This window comes from Passer domesticus, chromosome 8, assembly GCF_036417665.1.
Source record: "Passer domesticus isolate bPasDom1 chromosome 8, bPasDom1.hap1, whole genome shotgun sequence".
NCBI classification, from domain to species: Eukaryota; Metazoa; Chordata; class Aves; order Passeriformes; family Passeridae; genus Passer; species Passer domesticus.
The window spans coordinates 6464366-6487890 of NC_087481.1; the positions used below are offsets into that span (position 1 = coordinate 6464366).

Consider the following 23525-nt stretch of genomic DNA (forward strand, 5'->3'; position numbering starts at 1 on the left):
GCACCCATGCCCAGAGATGAGGATCCACCTGAAGAAAGCCATTGTGGCAGCGAGAGCTGATGGTCCCAGCTGATGTTCTGGTCCCTCCTGAAAGGGTGCTCCCCGCAGACCATCTGGTGCAGCACGATACCCAGGGACCAGATGGTAGCTGGCTTGCCATAGTACCAGCCAAAATGGGTCCATTCTGGGGGGCTGTATGATGGTGTTCCTATGGAATACAGATGGAGTTCATCAGGGGGATGCTGCTGCTCCCAGAGGCTGGCCCCAGCATCCCTGGGCGTGCAGGGGCTGCCCCAGTGGTATGCAGGTTGACCCACTGCCCCTCTTTCCAACACATGGGGTTGGAAAAGAAGCCATCGGTGTTGGAAGAGGGCAGCAGAAGCCCTGGCAAGGCCCAACCATGACAGAAACACACTTAGTGCTGAGGGAAAACCATGCCTTCATCCTCCCTGCCTGCATTGCCCCAAAAAACAAACCCAGAACAAACCAGGTGAGTGGAGCAGCCTAAGCCCTTCTCACCTGCACACCAAACTGGCTGGGGCACAGGTTCCAGGCCCCCCCATCTCTGCTACCCTCACCTACGGGTGTTTTTGTTGGGCTGGCTGCCCCAGCCCCAATCCTGGGCAGAGTGGTGGGCAAAGGCTGCCAGCAGGACTGGAAGCTGGCTCCCCACCCAGCCCTGCTCAAACCCAACTCAGCTGAAATCTCAGGGCCATGAAGGGCAGCAAAAGGGAGAATCCCCGCTGCCACACCCAGCTTGGGCCCTGAGATGCTGGGCCATGAGATACCAGAACCAGGAGCACACCCCTGTGTAGGCTCACCTGCAAAGCGAATGTAGGCTGTCTCTTGCAGGTAGGTGCCACAGCCGAAATCAATCAGTTTGGCTTGCCCGGTGGCCAGGTCAACGAGGATGTTCGCTGGCTTGATATCCCTGTGCAGGACCCCGCAGCTGGTGCAGTGCCGCACGGCCTCCAGCACCTGCCGGAACAGCTGCCGCGCCACCCCCTCGGACAGGAAGCCCCGTGCCTGAATGAAATGGTGCAGGTCCTGACAGTGCTCCGGGCGCTCCAGCACCATCAAGATGTCGTTGGGGAGCTCAACCCACTCCAGCAGTTGGACCACGCCGGAGAAGCCACTGGACACCTTGACCAGCAGCACGATCTCCAGGGGCGCGCTGGTGCCGTTGGGCTGCGGGAGGAGCAAAATGCCGTCAGTGGGGCTGATGCCGTGCTGGGAGTCAGGAAGCCCTCAGCCAGCCCGGGATGCTCTGCGCCCTGCGCTGGCCCCATGCCCGCTCTCCCTCGAGGCGTCCTGGCAGCCCCTACCCTGCCGGGCCTCAGCTCATCCCTGCCCAGCACAGCACCTCGCTCACTCACCAGCTCACCCCAGTGATGGACGCAGTACCGTGGCACCCTTTTGATGGCCACCTGCAAGGCAAGTGCAGAACAGGGCTCAGCTCGCTGTCCACCCTGCCCAGTGCCATCCTCCTCCTGCCTCCTCCGCCCTGCTCCTCCTCCTCCACCCCCTCCTCCTGCGCCCGCCGCCGGCCCCGCCGCTCACCGGGGCGCCGTCTGAGAGCCGCGTTGCTGCGAAGACGCTGCCGAATCCGCCCCGGCCCAGCAGCGAGCCCAGCCGGTACCGCTCCTTCAGGCGCTGCTGTGCCTTCCCTGCGGGCGGGACGCGGCTGTCAGCGCTCAGCCCGGGGCCAGCAACGGCCCCCGAGCGCCCCTCACCCGCCCCGGCCCGGCCATGCCCCGGCGTTCGCTCTCTGGAACAAGACAGCGGCGGCTCGGGGCCAGGGGCCGCGCTGCCGAGCGGCGGAGCTCGGGCCGGGCAAGCCGCAGCGGAGGCGGCGGGAGCGGCGGGGGCGCGTGTGTCCTCCGCGGGCCCCGGGAGGAGCCGGGGCCGGGGCGGGGGTCGGGGCCGGGGCCGGGGCCGGGGTCGGGGCCGGGCTCGGGCTCGGGCTCGGGCCAGGCGGAGCCAAAAGCCGGCGATGCCACCCCAGCCCCAGGCACTGATCCCCGCCCAGCAGCGCCACCGCCAGCACGGCCAGAGCCGGGCTGAGGCCAGGCGGCGGCGGGACGGCCGGGGGCGGGCACGGGGCAGCCCCGCCCGGGGCCGGGGGCGGGCCGGGGGCATGGCCCGGCCCGGCACGGGGAGAGGGAGGCGGGGAGAGGAGGGGAGACCGGGAAAGGGAGAGCGGGAGAGGTACGGGACAGCGGGAGAGGGAGAGGAGAAGGGAATCTAAAGTTTCTTGTCTCGCTGTCGCTGCTGCCGCTGCTGCCGCTGCTGCCGCTGCTGCCGCTGCCGCTGCCGCTGCCGCTGCTGCAACTGAAGCTCCGGGGCCGTTTGTCCCCGGTGTCCGTTTGTCCGTTGCCCGCTTGCCCCGCCTCGAGCCCCACGTTCCCGGAGGGCAGCCCCTGAGCCTCTGCAAACACGGGAACTTTGCCGAGTTCAGCCAAGAGCCAGAGTCTGGACTCCTGCACAGTGGCTCAGGAATCCCCTCGGTCCCTGCTGTGCATTGTCCCTGCTGAGGGTCGAACACTCTCAGAGCGCAATCCCTGAATGCAGAATTTGTACCTGACCCAAGCACTGCACTTACCTCTCCAACATTGCTTTCCAAGAAAAACAGGGGAAGCCAAACTGTGTGTAGGTCATGGTATCTTAAAATGTCTAAAACTTGCCAACTCATGGATCTTAGAGGTGAGATCTGTTTGGAATTAATGGGATGGACAACTAGTGCAAGATGGAAAAGGGGAGCATAAAAATAAATTGAGAAAAACGTCTTGAATTGTTTCAATTTTCATTTAATTTCTTAAAAGCACTTTCAGTTTTTCCAGAAACTTCTCCTCAGTCCTGTATGCTTTTTCCAAGAACCTTTCCTGAAGAATGAGGTGCAGCTTCTATCACAAGATGTGCCACCAACTGCAGCTTCTCTTGGCTTTCCACACTGTGTGTGCAGCACACTTGCAGCAAAGCAGGACAAATATTTGAAGAATTTGGCAGCTTGTTCTTCTCTTTTCCTTGTGGGCTGGGCAGTTGTGCCATTGGTAAGGTTTTCATTGTTACTGTTCTACCCTAAGAAAACATGACAGGCTACCAAGAACTCCTGGGGAATGCAAGCCTGACTGAATGCAGAGAAACAATCTGCAGAGCCTGCAGCCAGAAGTGGAGAGCTGTGTGATCATCATTCCAACACCCCCAAGGACATCTTGAAAGTGATCTAGAAGATGAAAATGGGCTGACAGAGGGAGTTTGTTTCTGTGCTCACTTCAGATTCTTCTACATCTGAAATCAATTCTACAGTCTCCATCTAAATCAAGAGTACAATCAATTCATGAAAAGCACCAGAAAAAACTGTACCTCTCAGGAGATGACTGAAAGAATCTGTAAAGGAAAAATGCAGGAGAAATGCATTTCTCAGTACTGCAGTATTTGCCTGCCTGAAACCCTCCTCCATTTCCGCCCCATGCCTGGATCTGTTGGTGTCAGTTCTGTATTTGCTGGTGCCTCCAGCCCTGAATCCCCTCATCTACAGCCTGAGGAACCAGGAGCTCAAGGCTGCAGTGTGGAGACTGATGACTGGACATCTTAGGAAGCATTAAACTGATTGCCAATTTCTGCAAATCACTTGTAATAAAATTAATTTTTGATAGTTCTGTTGGTTTGGTTCTTTGATTTCCCTGTCTTTTTTTTTTTTTTTTTAATATTCTCCCTAAAGCTAGATGATTGTTTCTGCCATTTCTGACTTTGTTTCTCTCCACATTCACCGTGGCCGCAGACTGTGACAATGAGGAGCTGTGCACTCAGTGGCTTTAGATGAATTAAGAATTTCCCAGCAGAGTTTTCTTCAGGGATGCCCTTTTGTTGCCTTCTCTGGAGCTGCAGCAGCAATGTCTGTGTGCAGAGCTGGGGCAGATCAGTGCTGGCACAGCAGCTGTGCCCAGCAGCAGCAGCAGCACTTGGTGTTGCCAGTGCTGCTGCCGTGGCCCTGCCCCGCTGCCTGGTGGCCCTGGTGTTGCTGCAGGGCCTGAGTGCTCTCGGGGCCGGGCACAGTCCTGGGGGTGGCAGTGCCGGGGCTGCAGCAGGGACAGGCCATGGGCACTGCTGGGGCAGCGCTGACGCCTCAGGCCAGGCCCTGGGGGCTCCAGGCTCCTTACCCAGGCTCTCTCAAGAACACGGCCAGGCCAATGCCCAGCACAGAAAAGCCCCAGGGTGAGCAGCCCCAGGCTGGCTGTGGGCAGGATGGGGGCAAACAGCATGGCTGGGGCTCTGCAAGGGCCCTGGGGGAGACGGGAAGGAGCAGCAGAGCAGGTGCTGATCCCTCAAGTCCTTTTCTGCCTGGCTGCTCTCCAGCCACTCTGTCACCAGCCTGTAGTGCTGCAGGGGATGTTGTGGCCAAAGTGCAGGACCCGGCACTTGGTCTTGTTTAACCTCACCTTGTTGGATTTGGGCCCTGGATCCAGCCTGCCCAGGGCCCTGTGCAGAGCCCTCCTCTCCTCCAGCGCATCCACACTCACACCCAGCTTGGTGTTATCTGCAAATTTGCTGATGCTGGACTCACTCCCCTCAGCCAGACCAACAATGCAGATACTGAAATCCACGCTGGCTGGCTCTGATGCCTCGGCCATCCTGTGGGTGCCCTGTGATGGCACTCACGGTGATCTGTTCCATAACCTTGCCAGGCACCCAGGTAAGGCTGACAGGCCTGGAGCTCCCCAGATCCTCCTTCCAGCTCTTCTTGGGGATGGGCTCACATTGGCACCTCCACTCCTCTGGGACCTCCCTGCTGATCCAGGACTGATGGTAAATGATGGAGAGCAACTTGGGGAGATCATCCACCAGCTCTCTCATCCCCCTACGATGGAAGCCATCTGCTCCCAGAGACACCTGTGAGCACCTGCGTGGCTCAGCAGCTCCCCAGCTGCTTCCTCCTGGATTCCAGGGGCTGTTCTGCTCCCTGTGCCCATCTACCAGCTCAGGAGAACATTTGTCCTGAGGATGGCCTGTCTTATTGTTGAAAACTGAGGCAAAGAAGGGGTGAAGTACCTCACCCTTTTCCTCATCTTTTTTAACCATATCCCCCACAATAAGAAATACAGATTGTCCTTAGCCCTCTTTTTTCCATTAATGTACTTATAAAAACATTTTTATTATCCTTCACAGAAGTATCCAAGTTAAGTCGTAACTGAGCTTTCACCTCTCTAATTTTCTATCTGCAGAACCTAACAACATCCTTAAAAATTTCTTGATTTACCTGCCTCTATGTCCAAAGGTGATGCACCCTCTTTTTAACCCCTAAATTCCTGCAAAAGCTCCATGCCCGGCCAAGCCAGTCATTTCTTCCTCTGGGTCATCTTTCTGCAAAAAGGAACAGCCTACTCTTGCTCCATCAAGGTTTCTTTACTGAAGTGTGTCCATCCTTCCTGAAACCCTTTGTTTTTAAGGGCTGTTTCCCTTAAAAGAATCAGTACATGATTTAGTACTCCCCAAATCTGCATCCTCAATAGGCCAAAGTCTGCCCTTAAAAGTCCAGTGTAGAAGATTTATTGATGCCCCTCCTCCTTTCATGGAATATTTTAAAACTCAATATTTTCATGGTTCACTGTGCCCTAAACAGCCTCTGACCAGCACTTCTCCCACCAGCCCTTCTCTGTTCATGAACAGCAGGAGACAGAGCTTTCCTTGGGAGTGGGAATTGCAGGAAACATCCCCAAAGTGCAGCTTGGAAGGTTCAGGCTGGAGCTGAGGAGAAAGCAAAGTCCCTGCCAGGGTGGAATTGTGGTGCTCGAGGTGTGGCAGCGTGAGGCTGGGCCATGGCCGGCTCTGTGTGCCAGGAGCCGGCAGCGCTGGGTGCAGGGAGCCCAGGGAGGGCACAGAAACGCTGGCTGAGAAATGCTGGGGCACAGCGAGAGGGGCGAGTGCAGCCGGCCAGGACACAGGAGCAGCACGCACAGGGGGCACAGCCTGCAGGACAGATGGCCGAGGGCTGGGCAGGGCTGGCAGGGCCACAGGCACCCAGGCCTTTGTGCCCTGGGCTCGCGCAGCGCCTCTGGAGGCCCCACAGCAGGAACTTTCCTGGCAGGGGCTGCACTTTGGCTCTCCCTCGGCCTCCCTGGCCAGGCTGGCAGGGGCTGCAGGTTGATGGCATTTGTCCTTGCTGCCCCTCACATCCCCCTGCCCCACAGAGAGCCCCGAGCCACCCGTGAGGGACAGACCCTGCTGGCCCAGGCTGGGCTCAGGGCTTGGCCTTTCTGCTTCCCCCAGCCAGCCCAGGCCTTGCTCAGCATTGCAGTTCCCTGCCCAGAGCCTTGGGCTCCCTGCACTCCTGGCCTCAAGGATCTGCTCTCACCATTCCCGGGGAGCCTTTGGCACTCCCTGCCCTCACTGGGGCCCAGCCATGCTCCAAGGCACTTGGAGTTTTGCTTCTGACTCCTTGAGCAGCTTCTTCATCCTTCTCTCAGTGCCTGAGTCTCCTGGACCCAGCCCCAAATCCACCATGGGGCTGATTAAAATACAGAAAGCCCTGGGGGACTCTTTCTCTTCCTTCAATTTTCCTCCAAGCCTCCAGGGCTTGTGAGGCTGCTTGGAGTCAGTCTGGAGTTCTGTTAAGGAGGGAGATTTCAAAGTGCACTGATGGCATGATGTTTGGTTTTAATCACGTTTGTGGGTTTTTATTTTTCAGTTCAGAAAAGAGGTGAAAGAACGATTCCCCAGGTGATCTCGATGCTGAATGTCTCCCCAGGAGATCTGGGCATGGAGAGGAACAAGCCCCTTGCACGCTGACCCATTTTGGACAACCTGCTCCTCACCCCAGCCTCACCATGTCTGACATGGCCCACCTGGGACTGACATCCCAAAACATAAAAAAGTATGCATTTTTAAAATAAATAAAATTGATTAATTTATAAAATTATAATTATAGTTTTAAAATTTATATTAGTATTACTGTATATTTCTATTACCTTTGATATTTATGTGAAAAATTGAATACATTTTTAGCAATCAAAAAATTATTTGCCATTGGTTTTAAATAAAACAATTCCTTTCATTAAATCATTGACCACTACTGGCCATTTATTTCTCCTTCTTAATGCTAATTAGTGCTATTTTTAGATCTTTTGACATATTTTTTTATTATTTTCACGCACAGGGTAAAAGGGGCCACTCTGGGGTCCCTGGAGACATTTCTGGGGCACATTTGGGGCAGTTTAGGGTCTGGGCAGTGTGATAAACAAGTCCACTGAATTTAAGGATCAAATAATTATTATTTTTGCAAGCAAGAATAAGCAAGGACAGCGCTGGGCGGCCCGGAGTCTCCGCTCCACTTTGGCTCACAAAATTCCTATCCCCTGAGTCCACCTTTTATTGCCTTCTTCTCCGGGTTTAGGGATGACGTGATCTGTCTTCTGCACTTGCTCATTCAGTTGCTAGGGGGTCTTTTTCTGCCTTCTGGTGGTCGTGGGATGAAGGCTTAGTCCCCCTTAGTCTTCCTCTTTGTGAACGCTGAGTGAACTTATGCCTTATAAGGCATATCTATACAGAACACTATACACTTTTCTGCAAGCTAAGCAATTCTTACTAGTACTATACACTTTCTGCAAGCTAAGCAATTCTAGCAAGTTTAAGGATTGTTATTACAGCTGCTTCTCATTACTTTCCTTTCACAAGGCATAACTTTACAATGAAATTCCCAAAGCACTATAGTAAACCAGCAACCATATGTATCTGCACAAGACGTTTTTTTGGCTATTTAACTATTGTTTTATATTGTATAGTTATTTAGCTATTGATTTAATTAATGAACAAATGTATTACTACTTATTACAAATCCCCCATTTCTTTTTTTACCAATTTTGTTCATTAAATCTTTCTAGTTCTTTCCTAGCAAGCATTAAATGAGCTGCCGCATCAGTTAAGCTATGTGCACTAATTATAGGTGCTAACTTCCTTAGTTTCTTCATCATATTCCAATTCATAATGAATAGAACTGCTGACAAAATAAAACCAAGCAGTCAATATCAACGGAACAAAAATGGGATGGCATATACTGTTTAGGACCCCTATGGCATTAGGAGACAAACCGAAAAGGGTATCCCATTGGATGTCACTCTGGAAATGCCAGTGGCTCAGCTGAGAGCTCTGGGAATGACTGACACTGCACTGAGAGGGGCCAGAGTCCTGCAAGAATCTTTCATCAGGAGCAAACAGCAGCCTGGAGGGTGGGCAAGGCTGGATCTGTACCACTGCGTGCTCATCCTTCACCTGAATGTGGATCTGCCCCCAAAGTTGCCATGGATCACTTTTTCTTTTTCTCCTGTTGGGTATATTTTGGAGCAGCTGTTCTATGTGGCTTTTGATGGTGATCCTGTGGCAAGCAGCCATTTGCCTGCTGTGCTATCCTCACAACTAACACTAACTCCTCATTTCCCTTGGTTTTATTTGGCGTTTTTTATCTATTTGTTTGATTGGTTTGCTGCATGGGTTTGTTTGTTTGATTGACTGGGTTTTTGTCTGATTTGGTTTGAGTTTTGTTTGCTTTTTCATAAATGACTGGTGAAGTTGGCAAAGCCAAACTCAAGACAATGTAAACCAGGATCAGCTTTCCAGAAATTGCTTTTGGCTGGGTTTAGCTGCATCGCCCAGGCTCAGGATCACTAGTATATTTTCAGGTTTTGCTCTGCATATCAGCCTGCCCAGACTCCGCTTGGTCTTTCACGAATGGAGAAGACAATGGACATTGTGCCAAGCTTCCTTCCAAACAGAAAAACCTGGGTCAGCATGACAGAAAAGAAGAAAAATAAATCACCAGTTAGAACAGAACCAGTGTCCCACCATCTTCCCCTCCACTGTTATTAGTTTTGTACATTTAGAGGCAAACCTGGGTCTAAAGCTTGCATCTCTCAGTTCCTGATGCTATTTGCTACGCTTCAGCCTTGACTCGCCCTGATGTGACTGACTGCCGGGCAAGTGGGGCTGGGGATGCTCAGCCTGGAGAGAGGAGACACTGGGCGGCCTCACTGTGGCTGTGCAGGACTGGAAGGGTCCCGCAGGAAAGAAGGGGACAGAGTGTTCAGCAGGGCCTGTGCTGACAGGACAAGGGGGGATGGCTTTCAACTGCAGCAGGTTGATTGAAGCTGCATCTAAGGAAGCTGCTCTTTTCCACTGGGGGTGGTGGGGCACTGGCCCAGGCTGTGCACAGAGGCTGTGCATGCCCCATCCTTGGGAACATGGCTCTGAGCAGCACGCTCTGGGGGAAGACTGCTCAGCTGGGAACAAGATGTTGTTCTTCAGGCTCCCTTGCAAGCCCAACCGTTCATGGACTCCATCATTTCATGGTCTCCACTGTCCACTCCAGATGGAGCCTGGGAACTGTGATGTCACAGCCCACGCTCCAGCTGGAACGTCCAGCGCCCAGCAAAGGGCACAACACAAGCCTTGGCCGCTGTGTTCGCACGCTCTGCACCTTGCTCCTGCCCTCGCCTTTCACTCTTCTTATCCCCCCGATACCCCCATCATTCCTGACAGCTCCTGAGTTCCTGGATTTCATCATCCACCCCTGCAGGATGCTCCCCTTTGTTCTGAGGAAGGTATGGTGCCATTCCATGGAGGTGGACATCCCCCACCTGCCCGGGTGGGCTGGAGCTCTGTGGGGATAGAGTGGGACAGGTACCCTACTCTGAGGTTTTGCTACCTCTGCAGGCTGTCCCAGACAGAGAGGAGGAGATGGAGGTAGATATAAAGATTGATATGGAGGAGGAGATGGAGGTGGATACAAAGATTGATATGGAGGAGGAGATGGAAATAGACGGAGAAAACCCTGGAGAGGAAGAGATGGAGGTGGATGTGACTGAGGAAGAAGAGATGGACGTGGATATGGAAGAGTCCACTGAGGACATGGATATTGATTAAAAAGGTGAGGAAGAGGCCATGATCTTGGCATGAAGAGCAATGCCAGCAGCAGGACAGGCAGAGTGGGTCTCCTGCTGCCAGGCTGGGGCTGGGCTGGGTGCTCCCTGCTCAGGGACATTGTACCCAGGGCACTGGATTCTGGTGGCCACCCACAGCCGGTCCTGTGCCTGCTTTGCTCCACACAAGCTCCATGCCAGAGACAGCCAGGCTCAGTTCTGGTGGCAGAGTCCTGCTGCTGGGCCAGCTGTGCCAGCCTGGAGGCACATGCAGGAGCCCTCTGTGCCTGACTGGAGTGACCGTGGCATTTGCTTTTCTTCCAGGACCTATGGACATCATGGAGAGCTATGCCACCTTTTTGTACATACGTTTTACACTTTGATGTTGTCATTAGGATATAGGTTTTAGGGCTTTTTGTCTTCTGTAAATATGTTTCATATATTTTTTGTTAGATAGGTTCTTATGTATATATGTTCTATTGATTGTTGTTACAAATGTCCTTACAACGTAAATATCTTCTGTATTTTTGCTGCTGTTCTTCTGTAATAAACAAATTTTACTTTTCACACCCCAGTTCTCCTTGCATTTCCTTCAGGCACAGGCAGCATTTTGCAAAGTTGTGCTTTCCACTTGCTCCAGGTTCCCAGGGCTGGAGGTCCCTGGCACAGCCACCCCAGGAGTGGGGGTCCCTGTGCACAGAGGGGTCCCACTGACAGAGGTGAGCCTCTCCTTGCAGTTTCTCTGGGCACACTTGGGAGCTGTAGGGGCAAAGCCCAGTGTGCCCTGGCCCATGGATCCCATGTTGGAGCAGGGCTGAGCCTGTGTGCTCCTGCAGAGCCTCAGCCATGGCTCTTCCCTGGGCAGCCCCAGGGCTAAGGAGGGAGCACTGGGCTGTGGGCAAGCCCTGCTCCTGGGCACCCTGAGGGGCTGGAGCCAGCCTGGAGGGAGCCTCAGCCCCACATGGACCAAGATTTCCTTTGGAAGCCCTCTCTGTCCCCGGACTCTGGTGAGCACAAGAATTGCTCCTCCTAGTTCAAGGTATGATCTTCACTGGCACAAATGTGTCCCTTGCACTTTCTAGCACAGCAAATATCAGTGCTTGTAATCCCTGTTCTGCACACTCTGCTTAGGCAGCAAAACATCTGAACCTGAGGGAACATCTTGAATTAGCACCAACCTGCAGAGAGCTACAGGGGGAGAACCTACCCCCAACCACCCAGAGAAATACTTGACACTGATAGTCTGGGGCAGAGCTGAAACTAAAGTATTTTAATGCCAAGATAGAGGATTTTTTTTATTGCTGAATGCATTCTGCAAGAACAAGAATGGAAGCTTTTGGTCTCCTCACCTGCCACTGATGTGTATTTCCAAGGTTTGCTTCTGGCTTTTGACTGATTTTGATGAATCTGTTCAGAACTCTGATGCTGTTCCTGGCTAAGGTGCAGAGATGATATTTCAGAGCCAGATGAGCTCAGCACACCTTGTGCAATGCAGAATGTCCAGAGCCAGACATTCAGGCCATGCAAACTGATACTTTTTCATCTCTGTGCAAAGATCAGTAGTAGGACATCACTGATGTACCACACACTTCTCAGATACTCCTCTGACCAGCTTCCCCGTGGCATTGCTCCTGGCACAACGTTAAAGCCAGGCAGGTCACACATATTCTCTTCCTCTGACTCCTGCTGGGATGACAACATCAGAAAAGAGAAAAAAGATATAATGATCAGGGATTTTCATTGTGTGAGCTCAGGATTCCCCAAGCTCTTGCAAAGGGGGAATGTTCGTCGAGGACAGGATATGAGAAGGAGCCTCAAATTGTCCGAAATTTCAGTACAAATATTATTTCCTATGGAACCCTTCACCAAAGCTGGTCACACTTCAGGCCCTTTCTGCACCCATTTCCTGATGTGCATCTCCCAGTGGGGTGTTCCCACTGCTCCAGGGACCCAGCACAAACCTTATGGCCCCACACCAACACACCCCCAGGAGCTGCAGCCTTCCCTCCAAACCTGGGCACCTGCAACAGCCACCTCTGTGCTGAGCCTGTTTGTAGCTATGATATTTCATGAAAAATCCTTTGCTAGGATTTTTCCCCTCCTGAGAGCTGAGGGCCTCAGGAAAGAAATGTAAACAATAACTATCTGCTGCTGTGGAATGCAACAGGTGCATCTTCCATTGGTCCATGTGGATTGTTTTCACTTGATGACCATTCACAGCCACCTGTGTCGAGGCTGTGAGCAGTCACAAGATTTTGTTATGCATTCTATTCTATTCTTTTTCTTTGTAGCCTTCCGATGATCTTTTCTCTCTCTTCTTTTAGTATAGTTTTAATGTAGTATTTTAATATATCATAAGATAATAAATCAGCTTTCTGAGAAACATGGAGCCAAGCCTTGTGTCTCTACACACAGAGAGTTCATCTCAACAAGGGAGGAACCTGGGCTCTTATGGGACATGAATGTTGCACTGCTATCAGTGCTGCGTTTGAAGGCCAACAATCAGGAATCACCTTGACAGAAAAGGCAGTAGAAGAGTGGCAGCAAGAAGAAAATTTTTCTTGCTGGTATAGGCTTCATGGCTGCCAAATTGGAGGCTGCTCTGAAATGAATTTGTGGCAGTGTGTCATCATTGCAGTGTGAGCACTTGGTGTGTTATGATTCCATGTTAGAGTTGTTGTGACACCTTGTGCTGGAAATGGGGTACTGAGACTTGTCTAGAAAGAGACACAGTCTCAAAAAAAAAAGGGACATTTGATAAAATAACAGAGAATAACAACTATTTAAGGTTGTTTTATAAGAAATACGAATTATATCTCTGAGTAATGAATTTGAACAGCACTTAATTGAAAAACAAGAGGCAATGCCTTTATGCCTAATTCCTAAATCTAAACTGTGTTGTTGAAAGAATTGTTAAGAAGGTTGTAGTTCATCTGCAGGTTAAAGTAATGATTGAAGTCCTGCGTCCTCAACACCAGGCCCTGAGTGAGGCCTGAACAGCAGGCCCTGGGCCAAGCTGACCTCTAGATGAACCTTCCAAACAAAGGTTATCTTTGTATCTGCTCATTAATGAATAATTATTAGGAGTATGATCTCTGTATGTGATCATTGGTGAAATATGGATTTACCTTTCTGTATTTAGAAATCAGAAAAGGCCCCATCTGGCCTTGTTTGAGGCTGAATGGTCAAAGTCACCTCCCTTGGTTCCTCCTTGGGCCCTGGCCAGGGTTTGGGAGGAACTCAAGAGGAGGACGAAACCAGATGTTCCTGCACTAGAAGTGCTGTCAGTTTGTTCATTCAGCACTGTCAGAGCTTGGCCCTCTCCCAGCGAGGTTGGAGCCTCACCTGTGGCTGGAGGCACCTGCAGGGATTCCCAGTGTCCAGGAGTGGCTCTGCAGCCCTTGGCTGGGACAGCTTCCCCCAGCTGCTGTGTGGATCTGGGGGATGGTAAAGCCTGAGGGGAACTGGTATTGGATCTTTCTTAATCACTGCAGGCAATCTTTGATCTTTGGTGGTGATGACTGAGTGCATTGCTGAGCTGCTCCTATTGTAATTATTTTTTAATAATTATGTGCTTTACTTTTGTAATTTTTGCAGATTTACCTTATATAAATGAGACAATTCCTTCAGTTGCTGTCTGTGTCTTTGGTGCTGACCCTGCCCACTGGCAAAACTGACCCTGTGGGCTCCATAGAACCAAGGGGCCCTTGTCACACTGCAGGGCCTCCTGTGACATTGTGACCCGGTGGGGCTTAACGAAACCAAGGGACCATTGTGAACTGGTGGGGCCTCATGGAACCATGGAGCCCATTCTGACACTGTGGGAACTCGTGCGGACAGGGGTCCATCATTTTCCTCTCCCTGGCACTGCCCAGTTCAGCCTTTCCCTGCCCCAGCCCAGCCAAGCAGCAGAGTCAGATCTGGCCCTGCAGCAGGAACTGGAGGCACTGGAGGTCAGGGACAGCCACTCTGGGTCTGGAATGCTCAGCAGATGCTCAGCTCGGGCAGCTCGTGCAGCCCCAGGCCCAGCCCCGCTGCCCAGCCCAGCAGAGTTGGCCCCGGGGCTCCTCAGGCAGCTCCTGCTGGCCCAGGGACAGGCCAGCCTCTTGCCAGGGCTCCTCTGCACACCCACGGGCTCCTGCTCTGCTCCTGGCCCATGCCAGCTGCCCCCAGAGCCTTTCCCAGGGGAACACGTCTGTGCTGGCCCCAGCAGCCATTGCTGCAGCCCCTGCCCTGCTGCCCAGAGCCCCGAGCTGGGGCTGCTGCTCTGCAGAGCATGGGGGCTGTGCTGCCCGGGGCCCTGGGCTGCCTCTGCTGGGCTCTGCTGCTCAGCCTGGCACACAGAGGCAGCTGATGGTGCTCCCTGCACTGACCCCCTCCCACACAGGCTCTGCGGGGCATGGAGGGGGCTCAGAGGTGCCTGCCTTGTGCCAGGGCTGCCAGAGGGGATTGGGGCTGCCCTGGATCCTCCTGGGGGAGTTCCCTGAGGGTCAGAGCAGGCAGTGCCCAGACTCCTTTCCCTGGGCCTGCTGTGTCCCTGGGCTGCAGAGCTCTCCTGGCTCACAGCAGACATTCAGTCCTCGGTCTCGGGGTGAGCCCAGCCTGGCCAGGCCTGTGCCCAGTGAGCTCCACTCCCTGCTGCTCCCTGGCACACACTGTCCCTGCAGGTCCCCTGTGCTCTCCTGGCAGCTCCCAAGGCCCTCCAGACAAACCTTGCCCTGCCATCAGCCCTGGCACAAGCTGCAGAGCCCCAGGAAGGTTCAGCACAGACCATTCCCCATCTGATGGGCACTGGCCACCCACAAGCAAAACCTGACCCAGACCTGAGTCCCCTGGAGGCCCCAGTGAGACCCTGATCTCATCCCACTGAGCCCTGGGAGAACAAGGAACACAAGGAGCCTCTTGAGAGTCCTGAGAGTGACTCTGGAGGGGAGCAAAGCCTTCCTGCCCTGCCCTCAGGAGTTGCCCTTTGCTGGTGGAGCTGCTGTGCTGGAGCCCAGCTGTGTCCCAGCAGTGCCCATGGCCTGTCCCTGCCTGAGGGCACAGCACGGACACGCAGCAGGACAGTGACCAAGCTGCCAGAGCACTCCGGCCTTGCCCCCACAGCAGGGCTGGGAAGGGGAGTGTGGAGCTGGGAGGAGCAGATGTGGAAAGAGGCAGGGCCATTGTCCCTGGCCGTGCTGCTGTGCTGGGAGCCCCTTCCCTCCACCTCTGCTCATAGGCACTGCCCCTGCAGAGCCAGAGAAGGGCTGAGGAAATGCCTTGGACACACAAGTCAGGGAAATCACTTATTTTTATTGAAATGCATAAGAAACAAACCTCCTGAAAGTCTTTGTGTTGCAAAAGAAAAGCAGATGTTCATCTAAAAATGCTGAGTAGTACTCCAGTAATTTATAAAAATATTATAGCACCAGAAAAATAGTAAGGAAAAGTTCCAATGAAGAAATGGACAAATAGGAAAAAAAATGGTCAACATTGTTGAGATTACATTCTGAAGGTTCTGAGCAGAAAAAAAGATAGGTTATTGATTCTGAAAAGATACAGTCATTATTTTCCTCAGGGTACCCTTGAGCTCCTGGTTCCTCAGGCTGTAGATGAGGGGGTTCAGGGCTGGAGGCACCACCGAGTACAGAACTGACACTGACAGATCCAGGGATGGGGAAGAGATGGAGGGCGGTTTCAGGTAGGCAAATGTGCCAGAGCTGATAAACAGAGAGACCACAGCCAGATGAGGGAGGCAGGTGGAAAAGGCTTTGTGCCGTCCCTGCCCAGTGGGGATCCTCAGCACAGCCCTGAAGATCTGCACATAGGAGAAAACAATGAACACAAACCCACCAAAATATAGAAGACCACCGAGCACAAGAAGCCCAACTTTCCTGAGGTAGGATTTGGAGCAGGAGAGCTTGAGGATCTGAGGGATTTCACAGAAGAACTGGCCCAGGCCATTGCCATGGCACAGGGGCAGGGAAAATGTATTGGCCGTGTGCATGAGAGCAGTGAGAAAGGCACTGGCCCAGGCAGCTGCTGCCATGTGGGCACAAGCTCTGCTGCCCAGGAGGGTCCCGTAGTGCAGGGGTTTGCAGATGGACACGTAGCGGTCGTAGCACATGATGGTCAGGAGAGAAAACTCTGCTGAAATGAAAAACACTAAAATAAATAGCTGTGCAGCACATCCTGTGTAGGAGATGTTCCTGGTGTCCCAGAGGGAATTGTGCATGGCTTTGGGGACAGTGGTGCAGATGGAGCCCAGGTCGCTGAGGGCCAGGTTGAGCAGGAAGAAGAACATGGGCGTGTGCAGGTGGTGGCCGCAGGCTACGGCGCTGATGATGAGGCCGTTGCCCAGGAGGGCAGCCAGGGAGATGCCCAGCAAGAGGCAGAAGTGCAGGAGCTGCAGCTGCCGCGTGTCTGCCAATGCCAGCAGGAGGAAGTGGCTGATGGAGCTGCTGTTGGACATTTGCTGGGGATGGACATGTGGAGCTGTTCAAGGAGGAGACAGTGACAAGTCTGGGGAGACTTTCCTGAGCAATGTTCAAGCCCCTTCTCCCAGCCCTGCCCCTGCTGCTCTGTGCCACTCAATTTTCCTTTTCTCATAGCCCTTCCTTCTGCCCTGTCTGGAGCTCTGCTGGGATCTGGCCCTGTTGCTGTGATGAGTGGGAGCTCTGCCCATGGACACCGAGGGGTCAGCTCTGCTCTGCAGCTGTGGGGTTATGGGAACGGGGACAGGGGCCAGTCCTGGGCTTGGATTTCATCAGCCCAAACTGCTCCTGAGGCAGAGGAGCTCTGCAGCACCTACTGTCCCAGGGCTAAGGAACAGTGGCAGCCAAAGGCAGTTTGAGAGGGTTTCCTGCTGTGCCCAGGGAGATCAGAGAGAACTGAGCAATGTAAGAGCAGTGGCTTTAACTCAGTGAAGGGTGAGGGGAGCTGCTCTGTCACCCCATCTGTCCCCAGCTGCCCTTTTGAGATCCAGGGGAGTCCCTGTGCTCCCCTGGAAATCAGCCTGACACAGCTGAGAGCAGAGGGACCCACAGCAGAGCAAACTGGCTCAGCCTTTCTCAGAGTCTCAGCCCCACTCTGGCCAAGGACACTCCTGTCCCCCAGTGTCCCCTGGAGGCAGCTCACAGCTTGCATGGCATCCCAAGGACACACCAAGGGTCCTGTCCATGGCACTGCCTGAGGAGAGTTTACTCATTGCCAGCCTCCCAGCCTGCCCTGCCCAGAGCTCCCCGGGCACGGGGAGCTGGGACACCCCAGTGCTGAGCTCAGCCTGCACAGGAGGAGCCCAAGGGCTGGGCCTGACCCTGCAGCTGGAACTGCCATCCCAGAGAGACCCTCAGCAACGCCAGGAGCACCTGGGCAAGGCAAGGAGAGAGAAAGCCGGGCCTGAGGAAAAGCCTTTCCCTGCCCAGTCTCTGCCAGGCAGCACCAGGGCAGGGCAGTGGCCCTCAGGCCCTGTCAGCAGGAATGGACACATGGCAGGAGAGATGCCCTTCATCTCTGCTGCTGCTCTGCCAGCCCAGCAGGGACTGAGGGCCCCGAGCCCCGGGCTGAGGGCTGTGCTGGCTGGGAGGGGACAGAAGAGCTGTGCTGCTCAGGGCAGTGTCTGCCCTGCAGGGCAGGGCTGGCAGTGCCATATCTGCCCTGCAGCAGGGCTTCCCTCAGCACTGCCTCCCTCCCTCCCTGCCCACGGCTCTGCTGCTGGAGCTGTCCCAGCCCGAGCTGCTCCTGTGGCCCCGGGCTCCTTCCCTGCCAGAGCTGCCAGAGCCCAGCCCAGCCCCTGGGCCAGCTCTGCCCTGCAGCTGCTCAGGACTGCAGGGATTAAAGAACAGCTCCCCCAGCCTGGGCACCTTGGAAAGGTGATGCTGGATGGGCCTGGAGGCTGGGGAGGGGGGAGGCACTTGCTGAGGTTCCCAGGAAAACTCAGGGTGATGGTTTAAGAGCCTCAGCCCCTGTTCTGCCCTGCACAACTGAGCTTCCCTTGCCACCAAGCTGAGCCAGGGAAAAGTGGGAGCACAGATTCAGGAAAGCAGAGACCCAAGCAGGAAAGCTCTGCCCTGAATGAGCTCATGAAAAGTCCCCTCAGGAATGAGCTGGGCGTGAGCTGGAGCTCTGAGCAGCCCTGGCCCACACAGCACCCTCTCCACTGCAGCAGGACCTGCCCTGGCAGGAGTCACTCCTTGCCCCCACAGCTCCCCTGACCTGTCCATGGGGAGCTGCCAGGCAGGCTGAGAGCTGCCCCTGGCAGGTGGCACATCCCCTGGGCTGGCCAAGAGCCCTGAGGGCTGCAGGACCTGCTCTGCAGGACAGCCCTGGCAGCCCTGGCTGCAGCCCCAGCTTCAGCCCCTGCAGCCGTCCCTGGCAGCAGGAGCCGTCCTGCCCTGTCCCTCTCAGGGTGCCTAGGGCAGCCCTGCTCTGCAGCACATCCTCCTCCTCCTCCTGCTCCCCTGCCACAGAGAAATTGGGAGAGTCCTCCTGGCACATCCCCCAGGCCCAGCATCCACTGACTCACCATGTGGAGGGCTGTGAAGATCTTTCCTCAAGTTAAGTCTCAACTCAATGTCTTCCCAATCCTGATTGCCTTCAGTCTGTCTCTGCCTGGCTCCTGTCCCCTCAGTGCCTGCAGGCAGAGCCCTCAGCCCTGCTGGGCTGGGAGAGGAGCTGGTCCTGGGAAGAGCTGTTTTTTTAAAGCTTACCAGCACAGACGCAGCACAAGGACTTTAAAGACCCTCTTGGGACTTGGGTGTTGTTTACATCAGACTCAGTCCCTGAGAGAGCCTTCCAAAGACTTCTCCAGAACTCAAAGTTAAATTTAAACTCTGAAGTTTCTTGAAGTTTTAATGGGTCCCACTGAGGGACAAGACTGAGAAAGTGTCCCCAGGTTCCAGGTAGAGCAGAACACTGGAGGCAGAGATGACAGGTGGGGACAAACAAGGCAAAGGTGTCTCTGGTGCTGAATAAACCTGGATGTGTTTCAGGAATGCAAAGGGCCAAGGCCTGAGCCCCAGCCCCTGGCCAGGCACATCCTGTCCCTCCCTCATTGCTCAGGGCTTTTCCCGGGATGGGCTCTGGCATGTGGGGATGTGCAATGCCAAGGGCAGCACCATGGGGCAGCCCCTGCCAGGCTGCTGAGCAGGGACAAGGAGGCAATGAGGCTCCAGGCCTGCAAGGGTCACTTGTCTCCTGCTCCTGGCTCAGGCCCAGGGCCAGCAGCCATCGCCAAAGTGCTGCCCAAGTTGGCTCTGTCAGGGCCTTGCAGCTGCTGCCCATCCCTGTGCCCTGTGCAGCCCAGGCTGTCCTACGGTGTCCCTGCCAGGCGCCTCCGTCCCTGCAGGCTGTCGTCATCCCCCGGCTGCCCCACCTGGCAAGAGTCAATATCACTCAACTGAATGAGAGTGGATTTACATTTGTTAGAAGGAGAAATATTTTACAATGATGGCAGTGGCACAAAACTGCAACTTTTTTTCCAGAGAACTGGATTCCCCATCACAGGAATTGTCCAAGAGCAGGAGCTTTGTGCAACCTGACCCAGTGAAACAACCTCATCCCCAAGGACAGTATTCCTGTCATGGGGGTTCTCTGATGTGCTGGGTGCCCTCACAACGCTTCTGGCCAGGATGACTGCTGAGGGCAGCCAGGCTGCTGCAGGGGCAGTGACCTCACAGCCATCACCATGGCAGCCCTGTGCCCTGGGCCTGGCTCTCCCCTTTCCTCTGCCCCTGCCTTGTCTCTGCTGGCATGAAGAGTTTTCTCATTCATATCTTTTGCCCAAGGTGCTGGGGCCAATGGCTTCCCAGGCAGGCTCCTGGAACAGAAGTGGCTTTTCAGAGCCCAGGCAGAAATGAGCCCTGAGGCAGCAGCTCTGCAGTGCTGGCCACCAGGCCGGGCTGCCAAGGGAGGCTTCTGGCCATGGCCTGCAAGCAGCTGCTGCTGCCAAGGTGCCTTTGGTGCCTCAGGCTCTGCCTGGCACAGCTCCCAGCACGGCACTCTGCCCTTGTGCCCGAGCCCTTCCCTGTGCTGGGGCTGGCCTGGGGCTTTTCCTGCAGCGGGACCTGCCCTGCTGATGGCACAGGAAAGGCAGTTCCTGCTGGAGCAGGAGGCTCTGCCTGCAATGGGCTCCAACAACTCCAGCCAGGCCCTGTTTGCAAAGCCCCCAGTGGGAAATGAAGGAGGAGGGTCATGTTGCTTTTGGGGTGAATAATGCTGAAAGCAGACTTCTCCATCCCAAAATCCTGAGAGGGAGAGGAAGCTGTGGCAGGGATGGAATAATTCACAGAGAAAGGAACAACCAAGGGACAGCACTGAGAGCTTCTGCAGAGCTGCTGAGCTGGCCCAGCCTGGGCACATCTGACTGACAGGGCAGCACTTCAGACTAGAGAAGCCCCGTCCCAGATTTTAACAGCAGCGTCTCCTGACATTTCCCTGCTTGGGGGTGTGGTGATTCCTCCCTACCATGGGGACACCCCTCAAGGTCACTGTTCCAGGCTGAGCCAAAGGAATTTGCCCACAATCATTAGTCTTGGGGAGTGACATTAATCTCTCTTAAATAACTGGTTTTGCTTTAACACAGTTGCTTTGAAATCACTTCCAAGTACTCTATACAATATAATATGTTATAGCTCTTATATATTGGTGTAAATATTTCTGATTAAGATCATTTTGTCTCATCACTGCTATAATAGATATTTATATAAATATCTCTGGTTTGCCATCCTTAATCCTGTGAAACAAATTCTATAAAGGTGGTTTGACCCTGGCACAATGCTAGTGCTCCCATGAAAGGTATATTTGCAAAATGGTTACTGTGAGATGGGACTCGGAAACAGAACAAAGCAGGTTCCAACTTGGGAATGGAGCAGAAAAAAACCCAAAAACCAACACTTTATTAATCTACAACATAGAGACAAAAGGGGAAAAAAGGAAAAAAAGAAATTACACACGACAATCCACAATGGAACACTTCCAAAACACTCTTCCTCCTTCTACCTTTCTAACACTCAATCTCCTCTAACACTCACTTCTCAGTCCAATATCATCTCTCACACAACCTCCCCCAGTTCATCAGGAGAGAGGAGTCTCCCTCTTGCACCATGGGCCTCCCCAGGAAACACAGTTGGAACCTCCTGTGCTTCCATGTCACACGTGGCAGCCGCCCGGAGAGAATCTGCCGTGGTGATCATCTTCCTTCCATGTCCAGTGCTCTCACCACCGGCCATGGATCCAAACTGCTTCTTAGGTCTTTTTAAGAATGCTTTACTCAGTTTGAAGTAGTGGCAGCCTGTCACTATTTGGGACACCTGTCCCCCCCTTATTTCACCCTTTGGGGCCGAAGGGCCTTGTGAAACAGAGATCTTTCTCCTCTGAAGGCAGAGGGCTCCACCACACCCTCCTCATCAGTCTCTGTTCCCTCTATTTCTTCTTACAACAGCTTTGTCACTTTTGGTTTTTGGCCAACCGCCTCCCCCAAGGTACAGTCTCTACATTACAGGAAGAAATTGGTTCTGTCCCGTGGCCATGTAAGAGAAAAGTCTAGCCCAAAATCCCACTCCATCATCTCCTCCATCTACGGCGCTTCTCATCTGCTGGCATTTCTTTATTCACTCAAACCTTCTTCTCATTTGCTCATCCTTCGTTCCCTCTCAATTCTCAGCTAGGGAGGATCAGTGTTTTTACAGCTTCCATTGTTTCAGTACCAAAGGGGTTAAAACCTCAGCCATGGTCTGCCTGCGGCTAGGCACCTTGCCCCCCGGTTTTCTCCTGGCCATGGTGATGGCACAAGATATCAAATTTCAAGCCAGCACAGTCTCTATCACTCTCTCCCGGGGGGGGCTGCCCAAATATCCCAGATCTCCTCCACCCTGCACCTTGCAGGGCTCTGGCCTCCCTCCCCACAGGCCGCATGGCCTCCCCTGCCCCACCCAGACACAGCTGGGCAGGGGAGAGGTCAGATCAACTCACTGCCGGACACAAAAGAGAGAACCCCTCTTGGAATCTTCTGCTTTTAACCCCTGTGTGTTCTCAGAGGCATATCCAGGTCCCCAGTGGCCACACCTGGTGCCAGTTTTCAAATCTGGGCACTGACTGGTTTGACTACAACTTTCCCAGAAAGTCACTTCCTGGTCAAACCACAACAGATGCCTTTGATGAATTTGTTGATTCTTTACCCCAATTTTCTGTTTTTTAAAAGGTGGAAGATAAATCAAAAGATAATTAGAGGCAAATTAAAAGGAACACCATCTAATTCCCACAGTGCATCACTGGGAATGGGGGTCATCAGGGCTCTGACCAGTCCTCTGATGGGGATGGAGTTGGAGCAGTGCATGAAGCTCTTCCTGCAGTTGTGGCTCTCACAGGGCTTCCCTTACCGGTGCCTCCATTGGTGTCGAGTAAAGAATGAGTGGTCTGAGAAACTCTTCCCACACTGGGGACACTCGTAGGGCCTCTCCCCAGTGTGGATGCACTGGTGGGTGATGAGGGTGGAGTTGTGCTTGAAGCCCTTGCCACAGTCAGGGCAGCGGAAGGGCCTCTCCTCTGAGTGAATCCGCTCATGCAGGAGGAAAGTGGAACTGGTCCAAGACCTCTTCTGGCACTCGGGACACTCGTAGGGCCTCTCCCCAGTGTGGATCCTCTGGTGGCGGATCAGGTTGAATCTGCTTCTCTTCCCACACTCCAAGCACTCGTAAAGCCTCTCCCTATCATGAAGCTGCTCGTGGACCACCATCTCTGAGCTCTGGTTGCATCTCTGGCTGCCTTCCCAGCCTAGGGTGGGTCTTTTCTCCTCAGAGCACTCTGCGCTGGGTTTGCAGCCCCTCCTCCTGTGGGATCTCTGGGGCTTTTCCTCCCCCTTGGATTCCTGCCCCGTGGAGCTGCTCAGAACAGCCACTTCCATGAGGTTCTGCCCTGGGATTTGTCCTGCCTGGTCTCCATCCTCAGCTCCTTGTCTGTGGGAGGAAGGACAAGGTGTGGACGGGATTTGCCTCTGTGCCAGAGGGAAGGGGAAGAAGATTCCTTCCCAGTGCATCCCTGGCAGGACAGCATCCGCAATGGGGTTTGTCCTGCAGCCGGGGGCCATGCTGGGCTGGGAGATGGAGCAGGACAGAGGGGAAAGGGGCACTGACTTCCTCCCCACCTGCCTGCGTGTCCTGGGGCATCTTCCTCTTCCTCGCAGCCTCCTCCTCCATCTGGCCAAGGTTTGGGAATGGGAAATCCTGGTTTGGGGAAAAACAAGGTGTGAATGCCTTTGGTCGGGGATTCCTCTCGCCCAAGTCTATCTCTAGAGGACACCTGATGTCCATAAAAACCTCCAAAAATCAAGAGTGAATCAAAAAAAGCCACCAGGAGTGTCCCATTTCCAGTCTCATCCCTCTGGGGTTCCGGTCATCCCCTGTCTCAGGACTGCTGGGGATCCCATGGATCCTGGGGATCCCCCTTCTCCAGGATCCTGCTTCAACATGCTGGGGGGTTTTGGGGTCCCCATCTCCAGCCTCCACCCTATCCAGCCACTTTGGGCTCCCTTCTCTCCCCACCGCCCTGTCCTGGTTTAGGGCAAATTTGGGAAAAAACCTCCAAAGCAGTTTCCACTAGAAAGCAAATTCAAACAGCTCCTCCCACAGCTGGTTCGGG

General features: G+C 53.9%; 2 protein-coding genes and 1 long non-coding RNA gene across 4 annotated transcripts; 1 reads left to right on the top strand and 2 right to left on the bottom strand.

The window, feature by feature from the left end:
* Positions 1–7128: 7128 nt before the first annotated feature.
* Positions 7129–13640, bottom strand: LOC135305766 (uncharacterized). 2 transcript variants are annotated; one of them, XR_010366751.1, is made up of 3 exons: positions 13512–13640; positions 11258–11591; positions 7129–8771 (listed from the first exon to the last, which is right to left on the bottom strand). It is a non-coding gene; the product is annotated as an uncharacterized LOC135305766 (long non-coding RNA). The 2 variants fall into 2 exon arrangements; XR_010366750.1 differs by having other exon boundaries at positions 11258–11594.
* LOC135305666 (probable inactive protein kinase DDB_G0270444) lies at positions 9444–9992 on the top strand. Its single transcript, XM_064429413.1, has 2 exons — positions 9444–9590; positions 9703–9992. Exons 1-2 carry the CDS (start codon positions 9567–9569, stop codon positions 9910–9912), a joined length of 234 nt encoding a protein of 77 aa, XP_064285483.1. The 5' UTR covers positions 9444–9566; the 3' UTR covers positions 9913–9992.
* Positions 13641–15325: 1685 nt separating the features above from the next.
* On the bottom strand, positions 15326–16362 carry LOC135305643 (olfactory receptor 14C36-like). Its single transcript, XM_064429382.1, has one exon. It carries the CDS (start codon positions 16360–16362, stop codon positions 15430–15432), a length of 933 nt encoding a protein of 310 aa, XP_064285452.1. The 3' UTR covers positions 15326–15429.
* Positions 16363–23525: the final 7163 nt, after the last annotated feature.

Bases quoted from the DNA above. Each gene is read 5' to 3' on its own strand.
- LOC135305666 (XM_064429413.1), top strand. From the start codon at position 9,567: ATGCTCCCCTTTGTTCTGAGGAAG. The intron at 9,591-9,702 runs GTATGGTGCCAT...CTACCTCTGCAG, and splicing joins TCCCCTTTGTTCTGAGGAAG to GCTGTCCCAGACAGAGAGGA.
- LOC135305643 (XM_064429382.1), bottom strand. From the start codon at position 16,362: ATGTCCAACAGCAGCTCCATCAGCCACTTCCTCCTGCTGGCATTGGCA.